Consider the following 12,303-nt stretch of genomic DNA (forward strand, 5'->3'; position numbering starts at 1 on the left):
TGACTTGCCCAAAGTCACCCAGCTGACAGACAGCGGAGCTGGGATTTGAACCCATGACCTCTGACTCCAAAGCCCGGGCTCTTTCCACTGAGCCACACTAATGCCACCGTTATTTGCTTTGCACACAGTAAGCGCTTAACAAATGTCATTATCATCATTATTATTATTATTTTAGCTATTCCTCCCCCCTCACTTTGAGTCCTGGCCCAGCTGGAAACCCCGCCCCTTTTCTGCTGGGTGACCTTGGGCAAGTCACATCCCTTCTCTGGGCCTCAGTTTCCTCATCAGGAAAATGGGGACGAAGACCGTGAGCCCCATGTGGGACACAGACTGTGGCCAACCCGAAGAGCTTGCATCTACCCCAGCGCTTAGTACAGTGCCCGGCCCATAGTAAGTTAGACAAGCAGTGTGGCTCAGTGGAAAGAGCCCGGGCTTTGGAGTCAGAGGTCAGGGTTCAAACACTGGCTCCGCCAATTGTCAGCTGTGTGACTTTGGGCAGGTCACTTCACTTCTCTGGGCCTCAGTTCCCTCATCTGGAAAACGGGGATTAAGACTTTGAGCCCCCCATAGGACAACCTGATCACCTTGTAACCTCCCCAGCGCTTAGAACAGTGCTTTGCACATAGTAAGCGCTTAATAAAAACCATCATTAAGTGCTTCTCAAATACCAGAAAAAAAATAGAAAGACAGTGGGGGCAAGTCCCACTAGTAGCTCTAGGGAATGATAATAATGCTGGCATTTGTTAAGCGCTTACTATGTGCAAAGCACTGTTCTAAGCGCTGGGGAGGATACAAGCAGTGAGGCTCAGTGGAAAGAGCATGGGTTTGGAGTCGGAGGTCATGGGTTCAAATCCCGGCTCCGCCAACTGTCAGCTGGGTGACTTTGGGCAAGTCACTTCGCTTCTCTGGGCCTCGGTTCCCTCATCTGGAAAATGGGGATGAAGACTGGGAGCCCCCCCCGTGGGACAACCTGATCACCTTGTATTCATTCAATCGTATTTACTGAGCGCTTACTGTGTGCAGAGCACTGTACTAAGCGCTTGGGAAGGCCAAGTTGGCAACATCTAGAGACGGTCCCTACCCGACAGCGGGCTCACAGTCTAGAAGGGGGAGACAGAGAACAAAACCAAACATACTAACAAAATAAAATCAGTAGAATAAATATGTACAAATAAATTAGAGTAATAAATCCGTCCAAACATATATACATATATACAGGTGCTGTGGGGAGGGGAAGGAGGTAAGGCAGGGGGGATTAATAAAGATTAATAATGATGGCATTTGTTAATAATAATAATGATTTTACTTGTACCTATCTATTCTATTTATTTTATTTTGTTAGTATGTTTGGTTTTGTTCTCTGTCTCCCCCTTTTAGACTGTGAGCCCACTGGTGGGTAGGGACTGTCTCTAGATGTTGCCAATTTGTACTTCCCAGGCGCTTAGTCCAGTGCTCTGCACATAGTAAGCGCTCAATAAATACAATTGATGATGATGATGATGATGATAATGATGGAATTTGTTAAGCACGTACTATGTGCAGAGCACTGTTCTGTGCAGAGCACAGTTGGCGGAGGCGGGATTTGAACCCATGACCTCCGACTCCAAACCCGTGCTGTTTCCACTGAGCCACGCTGCTTCTCTAAGCTTCGCTGCTTGTATCCTCCCCAGCGCTTAGAACAGTGCTTTGCACATAGTAAGCGCTTAACAAATGCCAGCATTATTATCATTCCCTAGAGCTACTGATGGGACTTGCCCCCCGCCCCGCTGTCTTTCCATTTTTTTTCTGGTATTGGAGAAGCACTTGATGATGGTTTTTATTAAGCGCTTACTATGTGCAAAGCACTGTTCTAAGCGCTGTTCATCATTATTTTACAGGGTAATCAGGTTGTCCCACGTGGGGCTCACGGTCTTAGACTGTTGGGTAGGGACCGTCTCTATACGTGCCAATTTGTACTTCCCAAGCGCTCAGTACCAGTGCTCTGCACACAGTTAGCGCTCAATAAATACGATTGACTGATTGATTGATATTGATTAATCCCCATTTTACCGATGAGGGAACGACAATGTCTGCAATCCAGCTGGGCTCCCTAAATTTCCTCAGCTTCCTCCCTGCATTGTCCTTCCGACCCGAAGAGCTTGTTAATCGACCCCAGCGTTTAGTACAGCGCCTGGCCCATAGGAAGAGCTTACCAAATACCAGAAAAAAGAGAAGGAAACCCTATTGCCGAACTGTACTTTCCATGCGCTTAGTCCAGTGCTCTGCACGCCGTGAGCGCTCAATAAATATGATTGAACGAATTAATCTGAAACTTTCCTAGCCAGCGAGCCCCCGTACCTGCTCCAAATAAAATCCCGTGCCCACCAGAGCCTGAAGAAATCTTTCCTTAAGCCCGCTGTGGGGTAGGGACCATCTCTTTCTGTTGCCGACTCATACTTCCCAAGCGCTTAGTCCAGTTCTCTGCATGCAGTGAGAGCTCAATAAATACGACTGAACGAATTAATCTGAAACTTTCCTAGCCAGCGAGCCCCCGTCCCTGCTCCAAATAAAATCCCGTTCCCACCAGAGCCTCGAGAGATTTTTCCGGGAGCCCGCTGTGGGATAGGGACTGTCTCTGTTACTGACTCGTACTTCCCAGGCGCTTAGTCCAGTTCTCTGCACGCAGTGAGCGCTCAATAAATACAATTGAACGAATTAATCTGAAACTTTCCTGGCCAGCGAGCCCCCATCCCTGCTCCAAATAAAATCCCATTCCCACCAGAGCCTCAAGAGATCTTTCTGTAAACCCGCTGTGGGGTAGGGACCGTCTCTTTCTGTTGCCGACTCATACTTCCCAAGCACTTAGTCCAGTGCTCTGCACGCAGTAAGTGCTCAATAAATACGATTGAACGAATTAATCTGGAACTTCCCTGGCCAGCGAGCCCCCGTCCCTGCTCCAAATAAAATCCCGTGCCCACCAGAGCCCGAAGAGAGCTTTCCTTAAGCCTGCTGTGGGGTAGGGACCGTCTCTTTCTGTTGCCGACTCATACTTCCCAAGCGCTTAGTCCAGTTCTCTGCACGCAGTGAGCGCTCAATAAATACGACTGAACGAATTAATCTGAAACTTTCCTAGCCAGCGAGCCCCCGTCCCCGCTCCAAATAAAATCCCGTGCCCACCAGAGCCTCGAGAGATTTTTCCGGGAGCCCGCTGTGGGGTAGGGACCGTCTCTTTCTGTTGCCGACTCATACTTCCCAAGCGCCTAGTCCAGTGCTCTGCACGCAGTAAGCGCTCAATAAATACGATTGAACGAATTAATCTGAAACATTCCTAGCCAGCGAGCCCCCGTCCCCGCCCCAAATAAAATCCCGTGCCCACCAGAGCCTCAAGAGATTTTTCCATGAGCACCTCTGTGGGGTAGGGACTGTCTCTGTTGCCGACTCGTACTTCCCAAGCGCTTAGTCCAGTGCTCTGCACGCCGTGAGTGCTCAATAAATACAATTGAACGAATTAATCTGAAACTTTCCTAGCCAGCGAGCCTCCGTCCCTGCTCCAAATAAAATCCCGTGCCCACCAGAGCCGAGAGATATCTTTCCGGGAGCCCGCTGTGGGGTAGGGACTGTCTCTGTTGCCGACTCGTACTTCCCAAGCGCTTAGTCCAGTGCTCTGCACGCCGTGAGTGCTCAATAAATACAATTGAACAAATTAATCTGAAACTTCCATAGCCAGCGAGCCTCCGTCCCTGCTCCAAATAAAATCCCGTGCCCACCAGAGCCGAGAGAGATCTTTCCGGGAGCCCGCTGTGGGGTAGGGACTGTCTCTGTTGCCGACTCGTACTTCCCAAGCGCTTAGTCCAGTGCTCTGCACGCAGTAAGCGCTCAATAAATACGATTGAACGAATTAATCTGAAACTTTCCTAGCCAGCGAGCCCCCGTCCCTGCTCCAAATAAAATCCCGTGCCCACCAGAGCCTCGAGAGATTTTTCCGTAAACCCGCTGTTTGGTAGGGACCGTCTCTTTCTGTTGCTGACTCATACTTCCCAGGCGCTTAGCCCAGTGCTCTGCACGCAGTGAGCGCTCAATAAATACGATTGGACGAATGAATCTGAAACTTTCCTAGCCAGCGAGCCCCTGTCCCCGCCCCCAAAAAATTCCCGTTCCCACCAGAGCCTCAAGAGACTTTTCCGGGAGTCCGCTGTGGGGTAGGGACTGTCTCTGTGACTGACTCATACTTCCCAAGCGCTTAGTCCAGTGCTCTGCACGCCGTGAGCGCTCAATAAATACGACTGAACGAATTAATCTGAAACTTCCCTAGCCAGCGAGCCTCCGTCCCCGCTCCAAATAAAATCCCGTTCCCACCAGAGCCTGAAGAGAGCTTTCCTTAAGCCTGCTGTGGGGTAGGGACCGTCTCTTTCTGTTGCCGACTCATACTTCCCAAGCGCCTAGTCCAGTGCTCTGCACGCAGTGAGCGCTCAATAAATACAACTGAACGAATTAATCTGAAACTTTCCTAGCCAGCGAGCCCCCGTCCCCGCTCCAAATAAAATCCCATTCCCACCAGAGCCTCAAGAGATTTTTCCGGGAGCCCGCTGTGGGGTAGGGACCGTCTCTCTCTGTTGCCGACTCGTACTTCCCAAGCGCTTAGTCCAGTGCTCTGCACGCAGTGAGCGCTCAATAAATACGACTGAATGAACGAATGAATGGATTGTGGGGCGGAAGGAAGACCCTGCTGAGAGCTCACCTCCTCCAGGAGGCCTTCCCAGACTGAGCCCCTTCCTTCCTCTCCCCCTCGTCTCCCTCTCCATCCCCCCCATCTTACCTCCTTCCCTTCCCCACAGCACCTGGATATATGGATATATATTTGTACATATTTATTACTCTATTTATTTTACTTGTACATGTCTATTCTATTTATTTTATTTTGTTAGTATGTTTGATTTTGTTCTCTGTCTCCCCTTTTAGACTGTGAGCCCACTGTTGGGTAGGGACTGTCTCTAGATGTTGCCAATTTGTACTTCCCAAGCGCTTAGTACAGTGCTCTGCACATAGTAAGCGCTCAATGAATACGATTGATTGATTGATTGATTGATTGATTGAAGACAAGGATACTCCTGTAGGCCGTGGTGAAGTCCCGGTTGAGCATCCAGTCGAGGATGTTGGCGATGTCGGTCTTGAGCGGGTGTCCAGTACAGGTGTAAACGGTGTCCTCCGTCACCTTGCCGAAGGCCATGGTGGTGCTCTGCTTGGACGGGCCGGAGGGACGACACCAAACGCGGCCCGGGGCGCGTTTAGGCCAGAGCACCTTGTATCCCCCCACCCCAGCGCTTAGAACAGTGCTCGGCACATAGTAAGCGCCACCGCTATTATCATCATTCAGTCGTATTTATTGAGCGCTTACTGTGTGCAGAGCACGGCACTAATCACATATTCATATATTCATCACGTATTCATTCATTCATTCGATCGCATTTATGAATGAGAAGCCGCGTGGCTCAGCAGAAAGAGCCCGGGCTTTGGAGTCCGAGGTCGTGGGTTCAAATCCCGGCTCCGCCCGCTGTCAGCTGGGGGACTTTGGGCGAGTCACTTCACTTCTCTGGGCCTCAGTGCCCTCATCTGGAAAATGGGGATGGAGACTGCGAGCCCCCCGTGGGGCAACCTGATCCCTTGTACCCCCCGGCCAGTGCTTAGAATAGTGCCCTGCACATAGTAAGCGCTTAACAAATACCATTATTATTATTATTAGAGCACTGGCGTGGGAGTCAGATGGTCATGGGTTCTAATCCCAGCTCCACCACTTATCTGCTGTGTGACCTTGGACCAGTCACTTCACTTCTCTGGGCCTCAGTTCCCTCATCTGGAAAATGGGGATGCAGGCTGTGAGCCCCCCGTGGGACAACCTGATCACCTTCTATCCCCCCCAGCACTTAGAATGGTGCTTTGCACATAGTAAGCGCTTAGCAAATACCATCATTATTATTATTTTTTATTGAGCGCTTACTGTGTGCAGAGCACTGTACTAAGCGCTTGGGAAGTCCAAGTTGGCAACATATAGAGACAGTCCCTACTCAACAGCGGGCTCACAGGCTATAAACTGAGCCCCCTTTTTCCTCTCCTCCTCCCCACCCACCCCGGCCCTACCCACTTCCCCTCCTCACAGCACTTGTATTCATTCATTCATTAAATCAATCGTATTTATTGAGCGCTTACTGTGTGCAGAGCACTGTACTAAGTGCTTGGGAAGTCCAAGTTGGCAACATCTAGAAACGGTCCCTACCCAACAGTGGGCTCACAGTCTAGAAGATTGAAGAATAATAATAATAATGATAATGATGATGGCATTTGTTAAGCGCTTACTATGTGCAAAGCACTGTTCTAAGCGCTGAGGGGGATACAAGGTGATCAGGTTGTCCCACGGGGCACTCACAGTCTTCATCCCCATTTTATGGACAATAATAATAATAATAATAATAATGGCATTTCTTAAGCACTTACTATGTGCAAAGCACTGCCCTAAGCGCTGAGGAGGTTACAAGGTGATCAGGTTGTCCCAAAGGGGGGCTCGCAGTCTTAATCCCCATTTTACAGATAATAATAATAATGACGGCATTTATTAAGCACTTACTATGTGCAAAGCACTGTTCTAAGCACTGGGGAGGTTACAAGGTGATCAGGTTGTCCCACGAGGGGCTCACAGTCTTCACCCCCATTTTCCAGATGAGGGAACTGAGGCCCAGAGAAGCAAAGTGACTTGCCCCAAGTCACCCAGCTGACAAGTGTACTTCCCAAGCGCTTAGTCCAGTGCTCTGCACACAGTAAGCGCTCAATAAATACGATTGAATGAATGAATGAATGAAAGTGGCGGAGCCGGGATTTGAACCCATGACCTCTGACTCCAAAGCCCAGGCTCTTTCCACTGAGCCAGGCTGCACGCTGAATGACACCCGGTCTCCCTCCTGCTCAGCAGCTGCGCCTGACCTTGGATCTGCCCCAAGCGCTTAGTACAGTGCTTGGCACCCAGGGAGCACTAAACAAATAATAATGATGGTATGTGTTAAGCGCTTACTAATAATAATACTTATAATAATAATAATAATGAGGATATTTGTGAAGCGCTATGTGCCATGCACTGTTCTAAGCACTGCTCTGCACACAGTAAGCACTCAATAAATACGACTGAATAACAATAATAATAGCATTTATAAAGCACTTACTACGTGCAAAGCACGGTTCTAAGCTGTCAGCTGTGTGACTTTGGGCAAGTCACTTCACTTCTCTGGGCCTCAGTTCCCTCATCTGGAAAATGGGGATGAAGACTGGGAGCCCCCCGAGGGACAACCTGATCACCTTGTAACCTCCCCAGTGCTTAGAACAGTGCTTTGCACATAGTAAGCGCTTAATAAATGCCATCATTATTATTATTATTGTATCTCCCCCAGTGCTTAGAACAGTGCTTTGCACACAGTAAGCACTTAATAAATGCCATTATTATTATTAGTATTATTGTATCTCCCCCAGCGCTTAGAACACAGCTTGGCACATAGTAAGCGCTTAATAAATATCATTATTATTATTATTGTATCTTCCCCAGCGCTTAGAACAGTGCTTTGCACATAGTAAGCGCTTAATAAATGCCATCATCATTATTATTCTATCTCCCCCAGCGCTTTAGAACAGTGTTTTGCACATAGTAAGAGCTTAATAAATGCCATCATTATTATTATTATTGTATCTCCCCCAGCGCTTGGAGCACAGCTTGGCACATAGTAAGCACTTAATAAATGCCATTATTATTATTATTATTATTATTATTATTGTAGCTCCTCCAGCACTTAGAACACAGCTTGGCACATAGTAAGCGCTTAATAAATGCCATCATTATTATTATTATTTATTATTGTGTCTCCCCCAGCGCTTAGAACACAGCTTGGCACACAGTAAGCACTTAATAAATGCCATCATTATTATCATTATTTATTATTGTGTCTGCCCCAGCGCTTAGAACACAGCTTGGCACATAGTAAGTGCTTAATAAATGCCATCATTATTATTATTATTTATTACTGTGTCTACCCCAGCGCTTAGAACACAGCTTGGCACATATTAAGCACTTAATAAATGCCATCATTATTATTATTATTGTGTCTCCCCCAGCACTTAGAACACAGCTTGGCACATAGTAAGCGCTTAATAAATGCCATCATATTATTATTATCATACCTCCCCGAGCGCTTAGAACACAGCTTGGCAAATAGTAAGTGCTTAATAAATGCCATCATTATTATTATTATAATTAATTATTGTGTCTCCCCCGGCACTTAGAACACAGCTTGGCACATAGTAAGCGCTTAATAAATGCCATCATCATCATTATTATTATTGTATCTCCCCCAGTGCTTAGAACACAGCTTGGCACATAGTAAGTGCTTAATACATGCCACCATCATCATTATTATTGTATCTCCCCCAGCGCTTAGAACACAGCTTGGCACATAGTAAGCGCTTAATAAATACCATTATTACTATTATTATTATTATTATTATTATTATTATTACAAATACGACTGAATGAGTACCTGCAGAATGTTCAGGGCTCGGCGCATGTCCCCGCTGGACAGGGTCACGAGCGCTTTCATGCCGTCTTCGCTGACGTCAACCCTGGGCGACCGAGGAGAGAGACGAGTGTTAATTAATTAATTCATTCAGTCGTATTTATTGAGCGCTCACTGTGTGCAGAGCACTGGACTGAGCGCTTGGGAAGTCCAAGTTGGCAACATCTAGAGCCGGTCCCTACCCAACAGTGGGCTCACAGTCCAGAAGTGCTTAATAATAATAATAATAATGACGGCATTTATTAAGCGCTTACTAAGGGCAAAGCACTGTTCTAAGCGCTGGGGAGGTTCCAAGGTGATCAGGTTGTCCCACGGGGGGCTCACAGTCTTCATCCCCATTTAACAGATGAGGTCACTGAGGCCCAGAGAAGTGAAGCGACTTAATAATAATAACGATGGTATTTGTTAAGCGCTTACTATGTACAAAGCACTGTTCTAAGCGCTGGGGGGGGATACAAGGTGATCAGGTTGTCCCACAGGGGGGCTCAGAGTCTTCATCCCCATTTTCCAGATGAGGGAACTGAGGCCCAGAGAAGTGAAGCGACTTGCCCAAAGTCACCCAGCTGACAAGTGGCGGAGTCAGGATTCAAACCCATGACCTCTGACTCCAAAGCCCGGGCTCTTTCCACTGAGCCACGCCGCTTCTCTAAATGCCATCGTTATTATTATTATTATATTATACTTTCCCAAAAGCTCAGTACAGAGCTCTGCACACAGTAAGCACTCGCTCAGTGGAAAGAGCCCGGGCTTGGGAGTCTGAGGTCATGGGTTCAAATTCCGTCTCTGTCACCTATCAGCTGGGTGACTTTGGGCAAGTCACTTCATTCATTCATTCAATCGTATTTATTGAGCGCTTCCTGTGTGCAGAGCACTGGACTAAGTGCTTGGGAAGTACAGATATCCACCCCAGCGCTTTGTACAGTGCCTGGCATGTAGTAAGTGCTTCACAAATACCATTATTATTATTATTATTATTATTATTAGAACCCAGATCCTCTGAGTCCCAGGCCCAGGCTCTTTCCACTAGTCCATGCCGCTTCAATTCATTCAATCATTCACTCATTCAATCGTATTTATTGAGCGCTTCCTGTGTGCAGAGCACTGGACTAAGCACTCAGCGCTTAGAACAGTGCTTTGCACATAGTAAGCGCTTAATAAATGCCATTATTATTATTATTATTATTATTGGGAAGTACAGATATCCACCCCAGCACTCAGTACAGTGCCTGGCATGTAGTAAGTGCTTCACAAATACCATTGTTATTATTATTTTATTATTATTATTACTATTATCAGAACCCAGATCCTCTGAGTCCTAGGCCCAGGCTCTTTCCACTAGTCCATGCCGCTTCAATTCATTCATCCAATCGTATTTATTGAGCGCTTCCTGTGTGCAAAGCACTGGACTAAGCGATTGGGAAGTACTGTTGGGTAGGGACCGTCTCTCTATGTTGCCAACTTGTACTTCCCAAGCGCTTAGTTCAGTGCTCTGCACACAGGAAGCGCTCAATAAATACAATTGATTGATTGCTATCCACCCCAGCGATTAGCACAGTGCCTGGCATGTAGTAAGTGCTTCACAAATACCATTATTATCATTATCATTATCAGAATCCAGGTCCTCTTGAGTCCCAGACCCAGGCTCTTTCCACTAGTCCCTGCCGCTTCAATTCATTCATTCATTCATTCATATTTATTGAGCGCTTCCTGTGTGCAGAGCACTGGGCTAAGCGCTTGGGAAGTACAGATACCCACCCCCAGCGCTTTGTACAGTGCCTGGCATGTAGTAAGTGCTTCACAAATACCATTATTATTATTATCAGAACCCAGGTCCTCTGAGTCCCAGGCCCAGGCTCTTTCCAACTAGTCCCTGCCGCTTCAATTCAGTCATTCATTCAATCGTATTTATTGAGCGCTTCCTGTGTGCAGAGCACTGGACTAAGCGCTTGGGAAGTCCAAGTTGGCAACATATAGAGAAGCAGCGTGGCTCAGTGGAAAGAGCCCGGGCTTTGGAGTTGGAAGTCATGGGTTCGAATCCCGGCTTCCCCCACATGCCTGCTGTGTGACCTTGGGCAAGTCGCTTCAATCAATCAATCAATCGTATTTATTGAGCGCTTACTGTATGCAGAGCACAGTACTAAGCGCTTGGGAAGTCCAAGTTGAACTTCACTTCTTGGAGCCTCAGTTCCCTCATCTGGAAAATGGGGATGAAGACTGGGAGCCCCCCGGGGGGCAAACTGATCAGCTTGTATCAATCAGTCAATCGTATTTACTGAGCGCTTACTGTGTGCAGAGCACTGTACTAAGAGCTTGGGAAGTACAAGTTGAACTTCACTTCTCGGAGCCTCAGTTCCCTCATCTGGAAAATGGGGATGAAGACTGGGAGCCCCCCGGGAGGCGAACTGATCAGCTTGTATCAATCAATCAATCGTATTTACTGAGCGCTTACCGTGTGCAGAGCACTGGACTAAGCGCTTGGGAAGTCCAAGTTGAACTTCACTTCTCGGACCCTCAGTTCCCTCATCTGGAAAATGGGGATGAAGACTGGGAGCCCCCCGGGGGGCCAACTGATCACCTTGTATCCCCTCCCCCAGCGCTTAGAACAGTGCTTGGCACATAGTAAGCGCTTAATAAACACCGTAAAAATGAATAAATAATAATAAAAAAATTAGAGAGACGGTCCCTACGCAACAGTGGGCTCACAGCGGCTGGCCCTAATCCCGCATAATAATAATAATGGCATTTATTAAGCGCTTACTATGTGCAAAGCACTGTTCTAAGTGCTGAAGCACTGTTCTAAGCGCTGAAGCGCATCTCTCCGCCCCAATCAATCAATCGTATTTATTGAGCGCTTACCATGTGCAGAGCACTGGACTAAGCGCTTGGGAAGTCCAAGTTGAACTTCACTTCTCAGAGCCTCAGTTCCCTCATCTGGAAAATGGGGATGAAGACTGGGAGCCCCTCGGGGGGCAAACTGATCACCTTATATCCCCCCCCACCCCCCAGCACTCAGAACAGTGCTTGGCACGTAGTAAATGCTTAACAAATACCGTAAAAATGAATAAATAATAATAAAAAAAATTAGAGAGACGGTCCCTACCCAACAGTGGGTAGGGCAAACTGATCACCTTATATCCCCCCCCCACCCCCCAGCACTCAGAACAGTGCTTGGCACGTAGTAAATGCTTAACAAATACCGTAAAAATGAATAAATAATAATAAAAAAAATTAGAGAGACGGTCCCTACCCAACAGTGGGCTCACAGCGGTCGGCCCTAATCCCGCATAATAATAATAATGGCATTTATTAAGCGCTTACTATGTGCAAAGCACTGTTCTAAGCGCTGAAGCGCATCTCTCCGCCCCAATCAATCGTATTTATTGAGCGCTTACCGTGTGCAGAGCACTGGACTAAGCGCTTGGGAAGTCCAAGTTGGCAACATCTAGAGACGGTCCGGCTCACAGTCTCAATCCCCATTTTACAGCACCTGTATATATGTTTGTACATATTTATTACTCTATTTATTTTACTGGTCCATATTTATTTTATTTGGTTTATATGTTTGGTTTTGTCGTCTGTCTCCCCCTTCTAGACTGTGAGCCCGCTGTCGGGTAGGGACCGTCTCTAGATGTTGCCGACTTGGGCTTCCCAAGCGCTTAGTCCAGTGCTCTGCACACAGGAAGCGCTCAATAAATACGACAATGAATGAATGAACTTG

The 12,303-nt window shown here is 47.3% G+C and overlaps 1 protein-coding gene across 2 annotated transcripts in view; it reads right to left on the bottom strand.

Moving 5' to 3' along the window:
- Positions 1-12,303, bottom strand: part of RFC5 (replication factor C subunit 5) — a 41,650-nt gene that overhangs the window by 10,093 nt on the left and 19,254 nt on the right. For both annotated transcript variants that reach the window (XM_038762859.1, XM_038762860.1), the window contains 2 exons: positions 8,550-8,631; positions 5,086-5,215 (listed from right to left, as the gene is read on the bottom strand). In XM_038762859.1, coding sequence (XP_038618787.1) covers positions 5,086-5,215; positions 8,550-8,631 — 212 coding nt within the window. The remainder of the gene's footprint in view (positions 1-5,085; positions 5,216-8,549; positions 8,632-12,303) is intronic.

The sequence above is a fragment of the Tachyglossus aculeatus genome, chromosome 21, assembly GCF_015852505.1.
Source record: "Tachyglossus aculeatus isolate mTacAcu1 chromosome 21, mTacAcu1.pri, whole genome shotgun sequence".
Classification (NCBI taxonomy): Eukaryota; Metazoa; Chordata; class Mammalia; order Monotremata; family Tachyglossidae; genus Tachyglossus; species Tachyglossus aculeatus.